General features: G+C 46.5%; 1 protein-coding gene across 12 annotated transcripts in view; it reads left to right on the top strand.

Moving 5' to 3' along the window:
* Nucleotides 1-15,631, top strand: part of EPS15L1 (epidermal growth factor receptor pathway substrate 15 like 1) — a 395,592-nt gene that overhangs the window by 220,824 nt on the left and 159,137 nt on the right. For all 12 annotated transcript variants that reach the window (XM_033956496.1, XM_033956490.1, XM_033956493.1 and 9 more), the window contains 4 exons: nt 140-337; nt 14,266-14,430; nt 15,092-15,215; nt 15,350-15,403. In XM_033956496.1, coding sequence (XP_033812387.1) covers nt 140-337; nt 14,266-14,430; nt 15,092-15,215; nt 15,350-15,403 — 541 coding nt within the window. The remainder of the gene's footprint in view (nt 1-139; nt 338-14,265; nt 14,431-15,091; nt 15,216-15,349; nt 15,404-15,631) is intronic.

Genomic DNA, 15,631 nt, shown 5'->3' with positions numbered 1-15,631 from the left:
TACTCCAGCAGAAGAATTAACTGAGGGATGATTCTGTACATTATACATGGATTCCTTTTTCAGATGCATCTTCTTCAGTACTTGAGTGTATTAACAAAAAAATGGCCTTTATTTGTTTTGTTTTATATTTTTTGTATAGATTTCATCATTGAAAACACAGATCCAGTCTCAGGAATCAGATGCGCAAGCTCAGGAAGATGAACTGAACAGAGCAAAATCAGAACTAAACAGGCTACAGCAGGAAGAGACTCAGCTAGAACAGAGCATCCAGGCGGGAAAAATACAACTAGAAACAATAATTAAATCTTTAAAATCAACACAAGAAGAAATTAATCAGGTACAATATAATTTTCAGTATATTGGTGGTGGTGGGATTTTTTTTTCTCCTTTATTTATATATCATTTTGACTGAAGTGACTCCCATACTGAAAATCTTCTCTGTAGTGTAACTTAGAAATTCTTATACTAGACTTGAACTCTGTTTTGACATTTGGGCCTGTTTGCACAAAACTTTCCGACCCTCTTAACGATCGTCACTTTAACTGCTTTAGCGATGGACCTAATTTGCTGACTTGATGTACAGAATGGCCCAAGGCGTGCTTTCAACTCTGCAGTGCAAATGACCTCATTAGTATTTAAAACGAGCCCTCCGATCAATGCCCTTACATTGTTAAGGCATGTAGCAACGGCTGCCAAGGGTCTGAAATTGTCAGCAGGTCTGCCCTATTTTTTTTTCTTTTTTATTTATGGCCACAGATGATGTGGGTGTGTTATTTACACACAATGTCTATCTCCATAAAAAAAGGTCATGCTGAAGTGTACATGCTGTGCCGTGCAAACCCCCTCCCCCCCCCCCCCCGGACGATGCACCCGATCAGAAAAAGAGGTAGGAGAGATGCCCACTCACTCCTGCATCAGCCACCTGGACCCAACACTCCTGAGCCCCCACCACAAAGTCACGCCACCTGAATCCGCAACACCCCCCCAAAAAAAAAGATAATGCCCCCCCCCCCCCCAAAGATCCTTGGCAGGAGGGATGCCTACAAAAAACCAAGACAAAACTGCAGGGAAATGTACAGGGTACAGGAATTTATTAAAAACAAAAACTCAGAAATATATGACATATACATACCAAAAATTGTCCTACAAAATGTTAAAAAAACTGGTCCTACAAAATGGTGCGCTTCCCCCTTCCTAGTGCATCTTGGCCTTGATTGGCCCTGATACATAAGACCCCTCCTTTGGGAGAGGCCTTAGACACCTGGGCCAATCAGGGCCTTAGCCCCCCCCCCTCCTGGTATATTCTGGGGTGCAGTGGGAGGGGGGCCTAAGACTCTGGCCCGGATACCTAAGGCCCCTCCCATGGAGAGGGGAAGTTCAACAGAAGTTCAGAGAGGGTGTGCAGACTTGCTGGTTCCAGGAGATGGTTAGAGACCCAGCTTATAGGTTCTAGCAGTTTCTGGAAGCCAGGTAAGGAGAAAATTTAAGGGCTGTGAGATGGCGCCAAATTTGTCATTTGGTGATCTCCAACCATCTGATCAAATTCCATCCAACACAGAGGATTTTTACACATGAGCCTATAAATTTGGACTATACAACTGAAGCCTAAGGGGAGAACTATTGAGAGTTAGGATTTGTTCTTGCAATGATTTTGTTTACTGTTCAAGAAAGTGCCCTTTCAACCTATTGGAGAGTAGTGAGAAGTGTCTGGTGAATGCTTGCTGTGGGACTCCTGCTGATAAGTTGATCCCGACCCTGGCCCAAAACCAAAAGAAATGATTATCCCAGGACAAGCAGGCAGCATATTCTTAACGTATGGGTGACGTCACCGACGGAGCCCCGGTACGGACCTTTTTAACTAGAAAGTTCTAGTTGGCCGCACCGCGCATGCGCGGGTGCCTTCCCGCCCGACGGAGGAGTGCGTGGTCTCCAGTTTCTTCGTTTCCGCGGAGCGAAGAAGACGCATGTGCTTTTCAACGGCCGTTGAAAACTCTCAATTTGCCTTCCCGCTCGCGATTTTTGATCCAATTTTGGTTCTATTTTTGTCTTTCGACTTCATTCTTCTAAAAAAAAAAAAATAAAAATTTCTTTTCGTGTCTTTTTCCTTATTTTTGCAGCCGGCCCCGGCGGGGCCTGTTGTAATCATCCAAGCCTCCGGGTTTGATTTCGCGGAGGCCGTGTTTCCCTTCATGCCCCCTCAACCGGGCTTCAAGAAGTGCCAGCGGTGTGCACGCCCGATCTCTTTAACTGACCCACACAACTGGTGCCTTCAGTGTTTGGGTCCAGAGCATCGGGCTGACACCTGCACCCGCTGTGCTACTCTCAAGAAACGCACTCTTAAGAACCGGCAAATACAGCAAAATATTCTTTTCGGTACCGGTTCTACCATGGATCAAGCCCCGACGTCGACGGCACCGCCTAAATCGGCACCGACCACATCGACACCGCCTGATCCTCCTTCGGGGTCGATAGCGCCAGGTAAGCCGGCTAAGAAGCCTTCCACTTCCCTTGAGCGACCTCCAGCTACAGCGGTGACCCCGGTTCTTCCGACGTCCCGCCGCTCCCGTAAACGCTCCGCTCCGATCACGGTGAGTGCCTCGTCATCGGCCTCCTCATCGCCGGAGCGTCGAGCAGCACCTATGGTACCGAAGAAATCTAAAGCGGTACCGGTGCCCCCATTGGAGGACCGAATCTCGGCCATCCTCCAGGACAAGCTTCAGGAGCAGCTACAGAAGCAACTCCAACAGCTCCTTCCAACCTTACTGGCACCGCTCCTTCCGGTACCGGTCCAGCCCGAGCTTCGCACCGCTCCACCGGTATCCACCCCCTCGGTACCGTTGAACACATCCATGCCGGTCTTATCTGCTCAGCCTGCACTTCAGACTTGCTCGGCAGAGGACCCTTCCCAGGCCCCAGATCGACGCCGGTCGTCTCGGGATCGGGATCGGCACCATTCCTCCAGGGACAGAGATCGACGCCGGTCTTCATCCCCCGGCACCGTATCCATGCGATCTGGCAAGTCCCTTTCTAAAACCCGCCATACTGAACCGGCTATCAGGGACCCAGACCTATGGGAACAATCCCCACTCGGTACCGAGGAGGATGCCTCTTCTACAGATGAGGAACCCTCCATGGCTGAAACCACTTCTAAGCCAGAGCAATCCTCCTTCACGAAGTTCCTTCGGGAGATGTCAGCGGCTCTCTCCATCCCCCTTGAGTCCGACTCTAAGAAGTCCCAGGCCTTTTTAGAAGCTTTGGACTTCGACCAACCTCCCAAGGAGTTTCTTAAACTTCCTGTACATGATATCCTCCGGGAAACATTTTATAAAAATTTGGAGACTCCATTGACTGTTCCAGGTGCCCCTAAAAAACTGGACAGCTTATACCGGGTCATCCCTATTCCGGGATTTGACAAACCCCAATTGCCCCATGAGAGCCTCCTTGTAGAGTCCACTCTCAAAAAATCTCAAGGCTCCAGCGTTTATGCCTCCACCCCTCCTGGCAGAGAGGGAAAGACAATGGACAAATTTGGAAAGCGCCTGTACCAGAATGCCGTGCTGGCTAACAGAGCCAACAATTACACCTTTCATTTTTCATTTTATATGAAACACCTGGTCCAACAACTTTCTGCTCTAGAAAAATATATACCTGAGCGTAAGGTCCCACTCTTCCAACAACAGATTTCCAACCTCCTTCAGCTCAGAAAGTTTATGGTGCGCTCGATTTACGACTCCTTCGAGCTTACTTCACGAGCCTCCGCACTGGCTGTGGCCATGCGACGCCTAGCCTGGCTGAGGGTGTCTGACCTTGATGTAAACCACCAGGACCGTCTCGCCAACGCGCCCTGTCTTGGTGACGAACTTTTTGGGGAGTCTCTTGATACCACAACACAAAAACTTTCGGCTCATGAGACCAGATGGGACACCCTCATTAAACCCAAAAAGAAAACTCCACCGGCACGACCATACAGGCCTCAGTCCTCTTATCAACGTCGATTCTCTGCCAGGCCGCTGAATCCTCCTCAGCAGCAATCTCGCCGTCCTCGCCAACAACAGCACACTCAGGCTCGCTCTCAGTCTCACCAGGCGACCAAGCCTCTCCCTCAGACTAAACCTCCTCAGCCCTTTTGACTCCTTTCTCCAGGGCATAGCCAGTCTCCACCCTTCGATGCCTCTTCCTCAACCTATCGGAAGCCGCCTCACCATCTTTCTCCAACGCTGGGAGGCCATCACATCAGACCTGTGGGTTCTCAACATCATCCGCCACGGATACTCACTAAGGTTCCAGACTCTTCCCATAGATCATCCTCCTGTAGAGTCTGCTTCTCACTCCTCCCAAACTCCTCTCCTCCTCAGGGAGGTCCAATCCCTCCTCCTCCTCAATGCCATCGAAGAAGTTCCTCCAGACCAAAGAGGTCAGGGATTTTACTCCCGCTACTTCCTGGTACCCAAGAAAACGGGAGATCTTCGTCCCATCTTAGCCCTCAGGAACCTCAACAAGTGTTTGGTCAAAGAAAAGTTCAGAATGCTCTCCCTGGCCACGCTTTATCCTCTTCTATCTCAACACGACTGGCTATGTTCCCTGGACCTCAAGGAGGCCTACACTCACATCCCAATCCATCAGGCTTCGCGTCGCTACCTCCGATTCCAGATACAAAATCACCACTATCAGTACAAGGTGCTGCCCTTTGGTCTCGCATCATCACCCAGGGTGTTCACCAAGTGCCTGATTGTGGTAGCGGCTTTTCTCAGGTCCCACAACCTACAAGTGTTCCCATACTTGGACGATTGGTTGGTGAAAGCACCTACATCTCCGCTTGTGCTGCAAGCCACTCATCAAACCATCTCTTTCCTCCATCTCTTGGGGTTCGAGATCAATTATCCCAAGTCACATCTGCTTCCTACGCAGCGCCTGCAGTTCATCGGAGCAGTTCTCGATACCAATCAGATGAGGGCGTTCCTTCCTGCCGACCGGCACCGGACGCTCCTTCACCTTTGCCGGCAGGTGCTCCTTCATCCATCCATCCCTGCTCGCCAGATGATGGTCCTTCTAGGCCACATGGCCTCATCAGTCCATGTGACTCCTCTGGCACGACTCCACCTCAGGATACCTCAATGGACCCTTGCCAACCAATGGTCACAGACCACGAATCTTCTTTCTCATCCCATCTCTGTGACATCGTCTCTTCAGCAATCTCTTCAATGGTGGTTGAACTCCTCAAATCTCTCCAGGGGACTTCTCTTCCATCCGCCTCCTCATTCCATGGTCATAACCACGGATGCTTCCCCCTATGCATGGGGGGCCCACTTGGGCGATCTCCGTACCCAGGGACTTTGGACCCCTCAGGAGCGTCAACATCACATCAACTTCCTGGAGCTCAGAGCCATGTTTTATGCTCTCAAGGCTTTCCAGCATCTCCTCTACCCTCAGGTTCTTCTCCTGTGCACGGACAACCAAGTCGCCATGTACTACATCAACAAGCAAGGCGGCACCGGATCTCGTCCCCTTTGTCAGGAGGCCCTCCGAATCTGGACCTGGGCCATAGCCCACAATCTGTCCCTCAGGGCTGTCTATATCCAGGGCGAACAGAACTCCCTGGCCGACCAGCTCAGCCGCATCCTGCAACCTCACGAGTGGACCCTGGACCCTCCTACTCTCCACTCCATCTTTGCTCGCTGGGGCACCCCGCAAGTGGACCTATTTGCAGCTCCTCACAACCATCAGCTGCCCCAGTTCTGTTCCAGACTCTTCTCTCCGCATCGTCTGACCCCAGATGCATTCCTACTCGACTGGACGGATCGGTTCCTCTATGCCTTTCCTCCACTCCCTCTGATGTCGCGGACCTTGTTCAAGGACAGGGCCACCATGATTCTCATCGCCCCCCGGTGGCCCCGACAGCACTGGTTCTCCCTCCTGCTCCAGCTCAGCTCCAGGGAGCCCATTCCTCTTCCTGTGTTTCCTACTCTGCTTACACAGCAGCATCAGTCTCTACTGCACCCCAATCTGTCTTCCCTCCACCTGACTGCTTGGTTTCTCTCGGGCTGACCTCTCCAGATACCCTGTCTCAGCCTGTCCGTCGCATTCTGGATGCCTCCAGGAAACCCTCCACGCTCCAATGTTACCATCAGAAGTGGACCCGGTTTTCCTCTTGGTGCCTCCTGCATCATCACAATCCCACCTCATTGGCGGTAGAGACCATTCTGGACTATCTGCTCTCTCTGTCCGATGCTGGTCTCAAGTCTACCTCAATCAGAGTCCACCTCAGTGCCATCACTGCGTTTCATGAGCCTATCCTCGGAAAACCTCTCACGGCTCACCCTCTGGTTTCCCGCTTCATGAGAGGCCTCTTCAACATCAAACCACCTCTACAGCCTCCTCCTGTCGTCTGGGACCTAAATGTGGTTTTGTCAGCCCTCATGAAACCTCCCTTTGAGCCTCTTGCTACTACTTCGCTCAAATTTCTCACATGGAAGGTGCTTTTCCTCATTGCCATCACCTCTGCCAGGAGGGTCAGTGAGCTGCATGCACTGGTCGCCGATCCACCGTTCACTGTTTTTCACCATGACAAGGTGGTTCTGCGTACCCATCCTAAATTCCTTCCCAAGGTGGTTTCGGCTTTTCACCTCAACCAATCTATTGTATTGCCTGTCTTCTTCCCGAAACCCCATTCTCATCCTGGAGAACAGGCGTTACACACACTGGATTGTAAACGTGCCCTTGCATACTACCTTGACCGTACCAGGGCTCACCGATCCTCTCCTCAACTTTTTCTGACCTTCGATCCCAACCGTCTGGGTCGTCCTGTCTCTAAACGAACGCTGTCCAATTGGCTTGCTGCCTGTATTGCGTTCTGTTATGCTCGGGCCGGCCTGTCACTGGAAGGAGCTGTCACGGCCCACAGGGTCAGAGCTATGGCTGCTTCTGTGGCTTTCCTCCGTTCCACGCCTATTGAGGAAATCTGCAAGGCGGCCACTTGGTCTTCAGTTCACACGTTCACTACTCACTACTGTCTGGATACCTTCTCCAGACGGGATGGACACTTCGGCCAATCTGTGTTACAAAATTTATTTTCCTAATGGCCAACCATCCCCCCTCCCTCTCTGTTAGCTTGGAGGTCACCCATACGTTAAGAATATGCTGCCTGCTTGTCCTGGGATAAAGCACAGTTACTTACCGTAACAGGTGTTATCCAGGGACAGCAGGCAGATATTCTTACGACCCACCCACCTCCCCGGGTTGGCTTCTTAGCTGGCTTATCTTAACTGGAGACCACGCACTCCTCCGTCGGGCGGGAAGGCACCCGCGCATGCGCGGTGCGGCCAACTAGAACTTTCTAGTTAAAAATGTAAATCACCCTGGAAATTCCTGGACTCATATGTTCAATCTATTTCATAGACACTCCTCTCTTCTTCTTCTTTTTCTTTACCTTCATCTTTTTCCTCATTTTATTCTTTTTCTTTCTTCTTTCAATTTCTCTTTCCTCTTATCTTTTCTTTTATTATCTTTTCATGAACAGTCCTAGTACTTTAGATCTTTTAAAACGATTCAATTCTACATTGCACAATATAACTGAATACTTGTTATACTAAATGTTTTGTTTTATTTTTTGATACCCTGTACTTGAACTGTTTCTTATATTTTTTCAAAAAACTCAATAAAAAAAAAAAATAAATAAAAAAAGGTCCGTACCGGGGCTCCGTCGGTGACGTCACCCATACGTTAAGAATATCTGCCTGCTGTCCCTGGATAACACCTGTTACGGTAAGTAACTGTGCTTTTTGTGTAACCCTTCTGCCAGCATCCAGGTAAACAAAGGGGTTACATAAATAGCACCTGAACAGGACCTGACCGCAAGCGGAAAATTTAAAGACCACACCACCATACTATGAAAAAGTGACTTTTGAAAAGATTTTGTTTGGATTTACAAATATTTGATATGATTTTACCTGATTGGATGGAACTGTATTTCTGGCAAGGAGCAGGTGAGAGGACAGCCCATGAGCCATCGAAATTAGTTCCGACTACAAGGAGCAGTGTAATTTCCAAATGCTGAGCCTTGTAGCAGGACAGGACGAATTTGGTCTGATTAAAATCCAGCGATGAAGTTGCCAGACACCAGTGGAAAGCTCTGTTCCATCTGAGGGAGCTCTTCAATGAGAGAGGTGAAAGTACACCAATCCAGTATGCCAAGAGGAGCAATATATGTAGGATGTGGCAAAGTTCAGTGGGTGGGAGAAGATTGAAACTAGCAGAAAAAGGGACTTATAAAAATCGCACCCCAGAGGGCTGATACCATTGCGAGATCAAGCGTGAGCCATTTGTAAGGGTGATGTTGAGCAAGAGTCTGGTTCCTAGGATTTCACAGGGTTCCACCACAAACCCAAATTTGATACCCTTGCTCATTGGGGTGCTGGGTGTGGCCAGAGATGAGATTGACTGAGCAGCATTGAGTGGCGACCTCAAACAGGTCCAACAATATCAGTTCCCATATGTGGTTACACTGAAAATCAACATGGAAGACCAATGAACGTTCTGGCTGAAGAGAAAAATTGTTCTCGTTTTGAAGGGTGGCTGGCTAATAGGATAATTTAGATCCTAAGAGTGTAAACTATGTTACAAGCCAGTACCCATGTATCCGAGCTGCCAGAAATGCTCAGCAAGTATGTTTGACACCAGAGAGGGAAACAGCAGTGGGGTATAAGCCAGCTCCAACTCCAGGAGCCTGACTTCTGTGATCCCGTCAGCTGTAGGAGACCTAGAGGAGTAAGAAAAATCCCCCACCAAAAGTGATTGGTACAAGGTTAGTACTGCACCAGAGATCTCACCACTCCCAAACGCCTTGCCAGACTGACTATGGGAGAATCAGAACAATCTTCCCAAGAAGATGAATCAGCTGTGAGACCTAAAGACTGGAGAAGAGAGCTGGCCGGAGTTTACTTGGGGTCCTGGCCCACTTCTAAGTTGGTGTTGGAGAGTGAGTCAGATTCAACACTCACTATCATCTCTCTGAGGGTTGACTGTCAACGCCATCTGGCCATCGCCTCAGACCCTGTCCATCATTGGCTACTTCCTCAGCCGTCCCTGGTCTCGACAATCATGTACGGCCACTCCGGTGCCATTCCGCTTACCAGATCAGGTATGCTTTTGGAACCCTACTAACCAGTATCTAGTTAGTGTGCCTCGGATGGCTCGGGATTTCACAATAAAAATTGATCAGGACCCTGTCACTTGGGTCCCAGTACCAGGGAACCTATTTAAATTTAATTGTTTAGCTGGGGGAGTCATTTTAGAAGATGACCTGGAAGGGGAGCAATTGGCTTAGATAGCGATGCAACCTGTGCATGGATTTTGGTAAGCTGCCATGAGGAATACAGAAGGGGACAAGTTTAAAAGTGCATCGCCACTTTAAGAACTTGAGAAAGTTGCGAACTGCCCGCACCATGCATGCGTGAGTGCCTTCCTGCCCTACGTAGGCTCATGGTACCTCAGTTCTTAGTTTTCCATGGAGCTAAGAAGTCGTGTTTCTGAACGCTGTTCAGTTTTTCCATGTTGCCTTCCCACTAACGTGTTTTTTCTTCATTAGTTAAAAAAAAAAAAAAAAAGAAGAGAGGAGTCTTCTTTCTTCTCTATTTTTGCCGTCGAGGTCTTCGTTTGTTCTTTCAGCCATTGAGTTTGACTTGGCTGACACGGTCTTTCCGTCCATGTCCAGGCTGTTAACAGGCTTCAAAAAGTGCTATCACCGACCCACACAGTTGGTGCTTGAAGAGCCTTGGCCTGAACACCGAGTGGAATCCTGCGCTCGGTGTTTTACCCTGCAAAAACTTTTCATCAAGAGCTGGAAACTTCAACAGGAAAAGTTGTTCGGGACCAGCATGGACACCGAGAAAACATTGGAACCTTCGACGTCAAAGACTTTGACATCGATATCGGTGTTGGGAAACCTCGCTCTTGTCAGGTAAGCCTGCTAAGAAGCCAGCTTCCCAACCGGTGTCACAGGTCTATTTTGCATCGAGTCCCTTGAAGCTGACCAAGCGGCAATGACTACCTTTACGGCTTGCATCAACATCGAGGTGTGCATCCTCATCAAGGTTACCCTCTCTGAGGCAAACTGAGGCACCAATGGTACCGACAGATAAGCCAGAGCATGGGTGCCTCCACTTTTTGGGCTTGCGAGCTACTTTTAAAATGACCAAGTCAAAATGATCTACCAACAATAAAATTAAACAAAAAACAAAAAGCACACTGAAAAGCAGAGAAAATGTTAATTATCATTCATATTCTGGTTTTTTTTTAAAGAGGTCAAGGCAGATGACTCTATGCAATGTCACCTCAGTAACAACCATACAAAAATAGATAAATATACCCCCTTCCTTTTTACTGAACCACAATAGCAGTTTTTAGCACAGGGAGCTGCGCTGAATGCCTTGTGCTGCTCTCGATGCTCATAGGCTCCCTGCGCTAAATACTGCTATTGCAGTTTAATAAAAGGGAATCATAGTGCAAAATATAGACAGCAGATATCAAAACGGACACATTTTGATCACTAAATTGAAAATAAAATAATTTTTCTTACCTTTGTTGTCTGGTGATTTCATGAGTCTCTGGTTGCACTTTCTTCTTTTGACTGTGCATCCAATATTTCTTCCCTTCTTTCAGCCTCCTGTATGCTTCCTCTCCTCCAGATCTCATTCCCTCTCCCAACTTTTTCTTTCTTTCTCCCTGCCTCCCTTTCTTTCTCTCTCTCTCTCTCTCTCCATGCCCCCTTTCTTTCTGTCTCCCTGTTCCCCCTTTCTTTCTGTTTCCCTTCTTTCTTTGTCTCCCTGCCCCCACCTTCTTTCGGTCTCTCTGCCTGCCCCTTTCTTTCTTTCTCCTTGCCCTCCCCAAGCCATTAGGTTTGCCGCCGCCTCCATCGAAGAACAGACCCCCAAGCCACCGCTGCCCCAAGCTCACCCTGCAGAAGCATCGCGCTGACCAGCATTCCGCTCCCCAACGTCAGAAAGGAAGTTCCGGGCCAGCCAGGCAGCAATTGGCTGGCCCAGAACTTCTTCTCCGACGTCAAAATTGACGTCGGGGAGAGGAATGATGGTCGGTCCAACGCTTTTGCAGGGAGAGCTTGGAGCGGCGGTGGAGGACGTCGGGGAGAGGAAGGCTGATCGGCCCGGAAGATCGGGACGGCAACACGAGTATCACAGAGCCCGGGATGGGCTCCGCGATCAACTCACTTGCCTTCTCGATCTACCGGTCGATCACGATCGACATATTGGGCACCCCTGAGCCAGAGATACTGGTGCTTTCCTTTCATGAAAAGCTTGATGCACATTTCCAAGTGTTGTTGGGTGATGCATTCAAATTACTATCGACTCCCTCGGTACCGGCCCAGCCTCAGCATAAAGCTATCAGATCCAGTGGTACCACTACTGGCTCTCCACGCCTAGACATCGATCATCTCATCACAGGTTCAGTTCTCCATCGAGGCATCCGATCCAGTTCATTAAGACTTCATCATTCCTCCTCCAGTAAACATCGTTCCCCTTCATGTGCTTTGAAAAGAAAACATCGCTCTCCCTTATGTTCTTCGAAGAGAAAAAGAGCTTTGCGTCATACCTTATCATCATTGAATTGGCTCCGGGCTTGATGTAAGTATCCATCTTCTCAACACACTCCTTCACCAAAGCCCTTTTATGACTCTGACTTACTTGTCTGAGTCTATAATGGAGGCTTATGACACCCCCTCAGAAAAGTCTCCACAGAAGTCTCCACCTACTGAAAGACTTTCACTAAATTTATTAGGCAGTTGGGAAGAGATACCAGTTAAGCTAGAAGCTGATTCTGCCTACAGTGCTGAATACTTGGAGGCCTTAGATTATGATGAGCCTCCTAAAGAACTTCTCAGACTACCGTTACATGGTATTCTCAAAGAGACTTTCCCTCCAACCCACTTGGGTTTCACCAGGCTCATGTTTATATATCTATTATCATCTTCCAGCTTGGGAGTTACACATATAGAATAGTAATCCTGCTTGAACTCAGAGAAATCAGATAGGTACATGTAGCAGATGTTCTCTGAGAACAGCAAGCATATATTCTCACAATCGACCCACCTCCCCTAGTTGGCTTCTTAGTTGTTGGTTTTTTCCTTTATTGAACTGATGGCCCCGCAAGCCAAGAGGTGGGAAGGCACTTGCACACAAGTGGTGTGGGTACTGCCCCAAAATTTAAAGTGACAATGCACTTGGTAGTGTCCATACTGGGTTCCATGGATGACATCACCTACATTTGAGAATATATTTATTTATTTTTTTAAATTCGTTTTTTAACCCGTTTTCCCCAAATTGCTCAGAACAGGTTAAAACATACATAATATACAATTAACAGGTTATGATTTGCACTGTATTTGCCATAATTTCAGTATAAGTTTACGATACAAGTTTTTATCCTAACTTGACACATACTAAGGGTCTAATACTAATATACATAAGTATACAGTTTACAGGTTACAATTTGCCATAGTTATCCTTCCAGTACAAGTTTTATCCTAATTTGACACACATAGACACTTTACAAATTAAATTTGCCATAGTTACAGTGCAAGATTTTTCAATACAAGTGACACATACTGGAATCTGGTACCAATATACCTTTCTTTGTAATCCATCAGTCAAGGGCAGGGGAGTTAGGTGAAGCGTTTTTATTGCTTTCCTAAAGTTGAGGTGTCCTTCATATCGTATGTGCCTAGTAATAATAATAATAATAATAATAACTTTATTCTTATATACCGCCATACCCATCGAGTTCTAGGCGGTTTACAACAGTTCACAAATGATCTGCATTGACAAGCTTATTTACAACATGTTACAAGCAGATTTACAAATAAATTACCTGTAGATTTACAGTAGATTACAACAATTTTCAATTTACAATTTACAACAGTCTGCAATGAAGTTACCAACAATTTACCGTAGTCTGCAATGAAAGGAAGATGTATAACAGTTTAACTGAAATTGTGGATTAGATCGAACTAGACAGGGGCAGTGGAGAGCGGGTCAATGGGGGATCAGGTGTCGGAGGAATGGGTTGGGGGTGGGGCCGGGGTTATGTGAGGTGAAGGGATTAAATAGGGGTCGTGTTTGTTGAATAGGTAGGTTTTTAGTAGTTTTCTGAAGGCAAGGTAAGTAGGGGCCTCGAGTATCATCTGGGCCAGCCATGGGTTCAACTTGGCTGCTTGGAAGGCGAAAGTTCTTTCGAGGGATCTTCTGAGAAGGCAGTGTTTTGGCGAGGGGAAGGCAAACAGTTGAATTCTGCGTGCTGTCCTGTTGTTGCAGTAAAGGTTGAAGTGGATATTTATGTAACTTGGGGAAGAACCGTTAACCGATTTGTAACAAAAGCATGCAAATTTAAAGAGAACTCTAGATTCTACTGGTAGCCAGTGTAGTTGGTGATAGAATGGAGTGACATGTTCCCATTTCTTTAGGCCAAAAATGAGGCGCACTGCGGTATTTTGAATTATTTTTAATCTCCTGGTAGTTTTTAATCTCCTGGTAGTAGATCTTTGCATTCAAGTTGGCAACTCCTTTTACATGTGCCATCTGTCTATCAGCCTCCAACCTCTACTTTAAAGATACTATGTGGTCAGTAGTGGCCCCAATGTTGTGGAATGATTTGCCTGTTATGGTGCAGAGTATTTCCTTATTGCCTATGTTTAAAGCCCAGTTGAAAGATTATTTTGAAAAGCTTTTCTAGATTTGGGTATGAATTAATTTCTTTGGGTACCAGGCAGGAGACACAAATTTTAGTCTTTCTTTTTAATATATACCTGCTGTCCTCGGAGAACACCTGCTACATCTTTGCTTTCTCCACCTTCACAATAAAGTTGTATTGAGAAGGGGGAAGAGAAGCTATCCCCCTCTTTTACAAAGCTGTGCTAGCAGCTGCCATGCGGCAACAGCCACGAAGCCCTTTAAATCTCTATGGGCTTTGGGGCCATTATCGCACGGCTTTGTAGAAGAGGCCCTATGTGTTTTGTTTCCTGGAGCTTGTGTCCCTAGGTAACAAATTATTGGACTGCTAGGGTGGCCAGGCTTCATCATGAGTCGGGGTATAAAGTGAGCACAGCAGTTCATGGGCTCAGGTAGACAAAGGGGAAAAGAAAGCAAAGCTATGAGAGAGTTTTAATTCTGTAGAAGATAATTCATTATTTTATCTCACTTTAATTTTTTGAGGTCTGTTTCCAATTTTGTTAATTTTTGTTACTCTCTGTATGTTTAGGCAAGAAGCAAGCTGTCTCAGCTGCAAGAGAACCAGCAGGAAGTCAGTAAAAATATTGAACAATGCAACAGCACCCTAAATGGGATTCATAGTGGAAGTATGACAAACTTGGCAGATATGAATGATGGAACACCACAGAAACAAAAAGGCAATTCTGAATCAATAGTAAGGGATGAAATAAAATAGTAACTGCATTTTCATGTTCATAGATTTTGTTTTGGGGATTTTTTGGGTTGGTTTGTTTGTTTGTTTTTTGGGGGGGAGTTGTGCTTGTATGTGTATAAGGAGATGGGTGGGTTGTTTAGAACAATTTGCTCTGAATTTTAACATTCACTGCACCCAATTATTTTAATATACTGTGGCCATGATTTCTGAAAGCTGGGTTTTTTTAAATGTGTTTGATTTTTGGGGGATGATTTTTGTCTCTTTCTGGTTTTTTTTTTTTTTTTCTTTTGTAGTGGGATATTTCATCTTGCCTTATTTTTAGAACTCCCAGAGCCACAGCCTACAGCTCCTTTTTAAATTTGGTACAGGTTTACCCTGAGCCTGGCCACTAGATGTGTTCTCATGAAAATATCTGGTACTTCCTTCCCCTGGAACTGTGATCACTGCCTACACAGCATCCTCAGTCCTTGAGGCAAGATAAGAAATTGAACTTAAGTCTCTCCTTTACATAGAAACATGACAGCAGATAAAGGCCAAATGGCCTATCTAGTTTGCCCATCCGCAGTAACCACTATATAGTGCTTATAGAGCCATCCAACCACCAGCCTTAGCTATTTAACAATTGACTATGTTGGTTTCTTTTCTTTTTGCTTCCTTGTAGGATGATCAGTTCAAGAATAAGGCACTGTTTAGCAATGATACCCAGGAATTGCATGCAGACCCCTTCCAGGCAGAAGATCTTTTCAAATCAGATCCCTTTAAAGGCGCAGACCCTTTCAAAGGCAGTGAGTGACCAACATCTTTGCATTTATATTGGGAACTGGAAAATGCCAATAGAAGTTCACTGTTGAAGACAAAATAAAACATGTAGATTCTCAAAGTACAGTTTTATAAAACAAGATTTTCATTTTCCTACCAGGTGATCCATTCCATAATGATCCTTTTGCAGAACAGCAGCAAACCTCTTCATCAGGTAGAAAGTTTTAGTTTCTTTTTGTGCATTTAGTAGCCCAATATTAGTACAGGTTTTCAATTTATTTAATATGTCATTACAGAAGTTGATCTCAGTGAATAGTAGGAACTCCTATCATACAAATAAAGAACAATGAGAATAAATGACTCTGCACTATGAATTTAGGGCTTTGTTTGGAATAATGTTATCCTCTTGCAGCTGGGCAATAATACAATCCCAAATTCTAGG

This window comes from Geotrypetes seraphini, chromosome 8 (genome assembly GCF_902459505.1).
Source record: "Geotrypetes seraphini chromosome 8, aGeoSer1.1, whole genome shotgun sequence".
Classification (NCBI taxonomy): Eukaryota; Metazoa; Chordata; class Amphibia; order Gymnophiona; family Dermophiidae; genus Geotrypetes; species Geotrypetes seraphini.
Note: the sequence above shows the minus strand (reverse complement) of the source record. Positions and strands in the feature narration are given on the sequence as shown.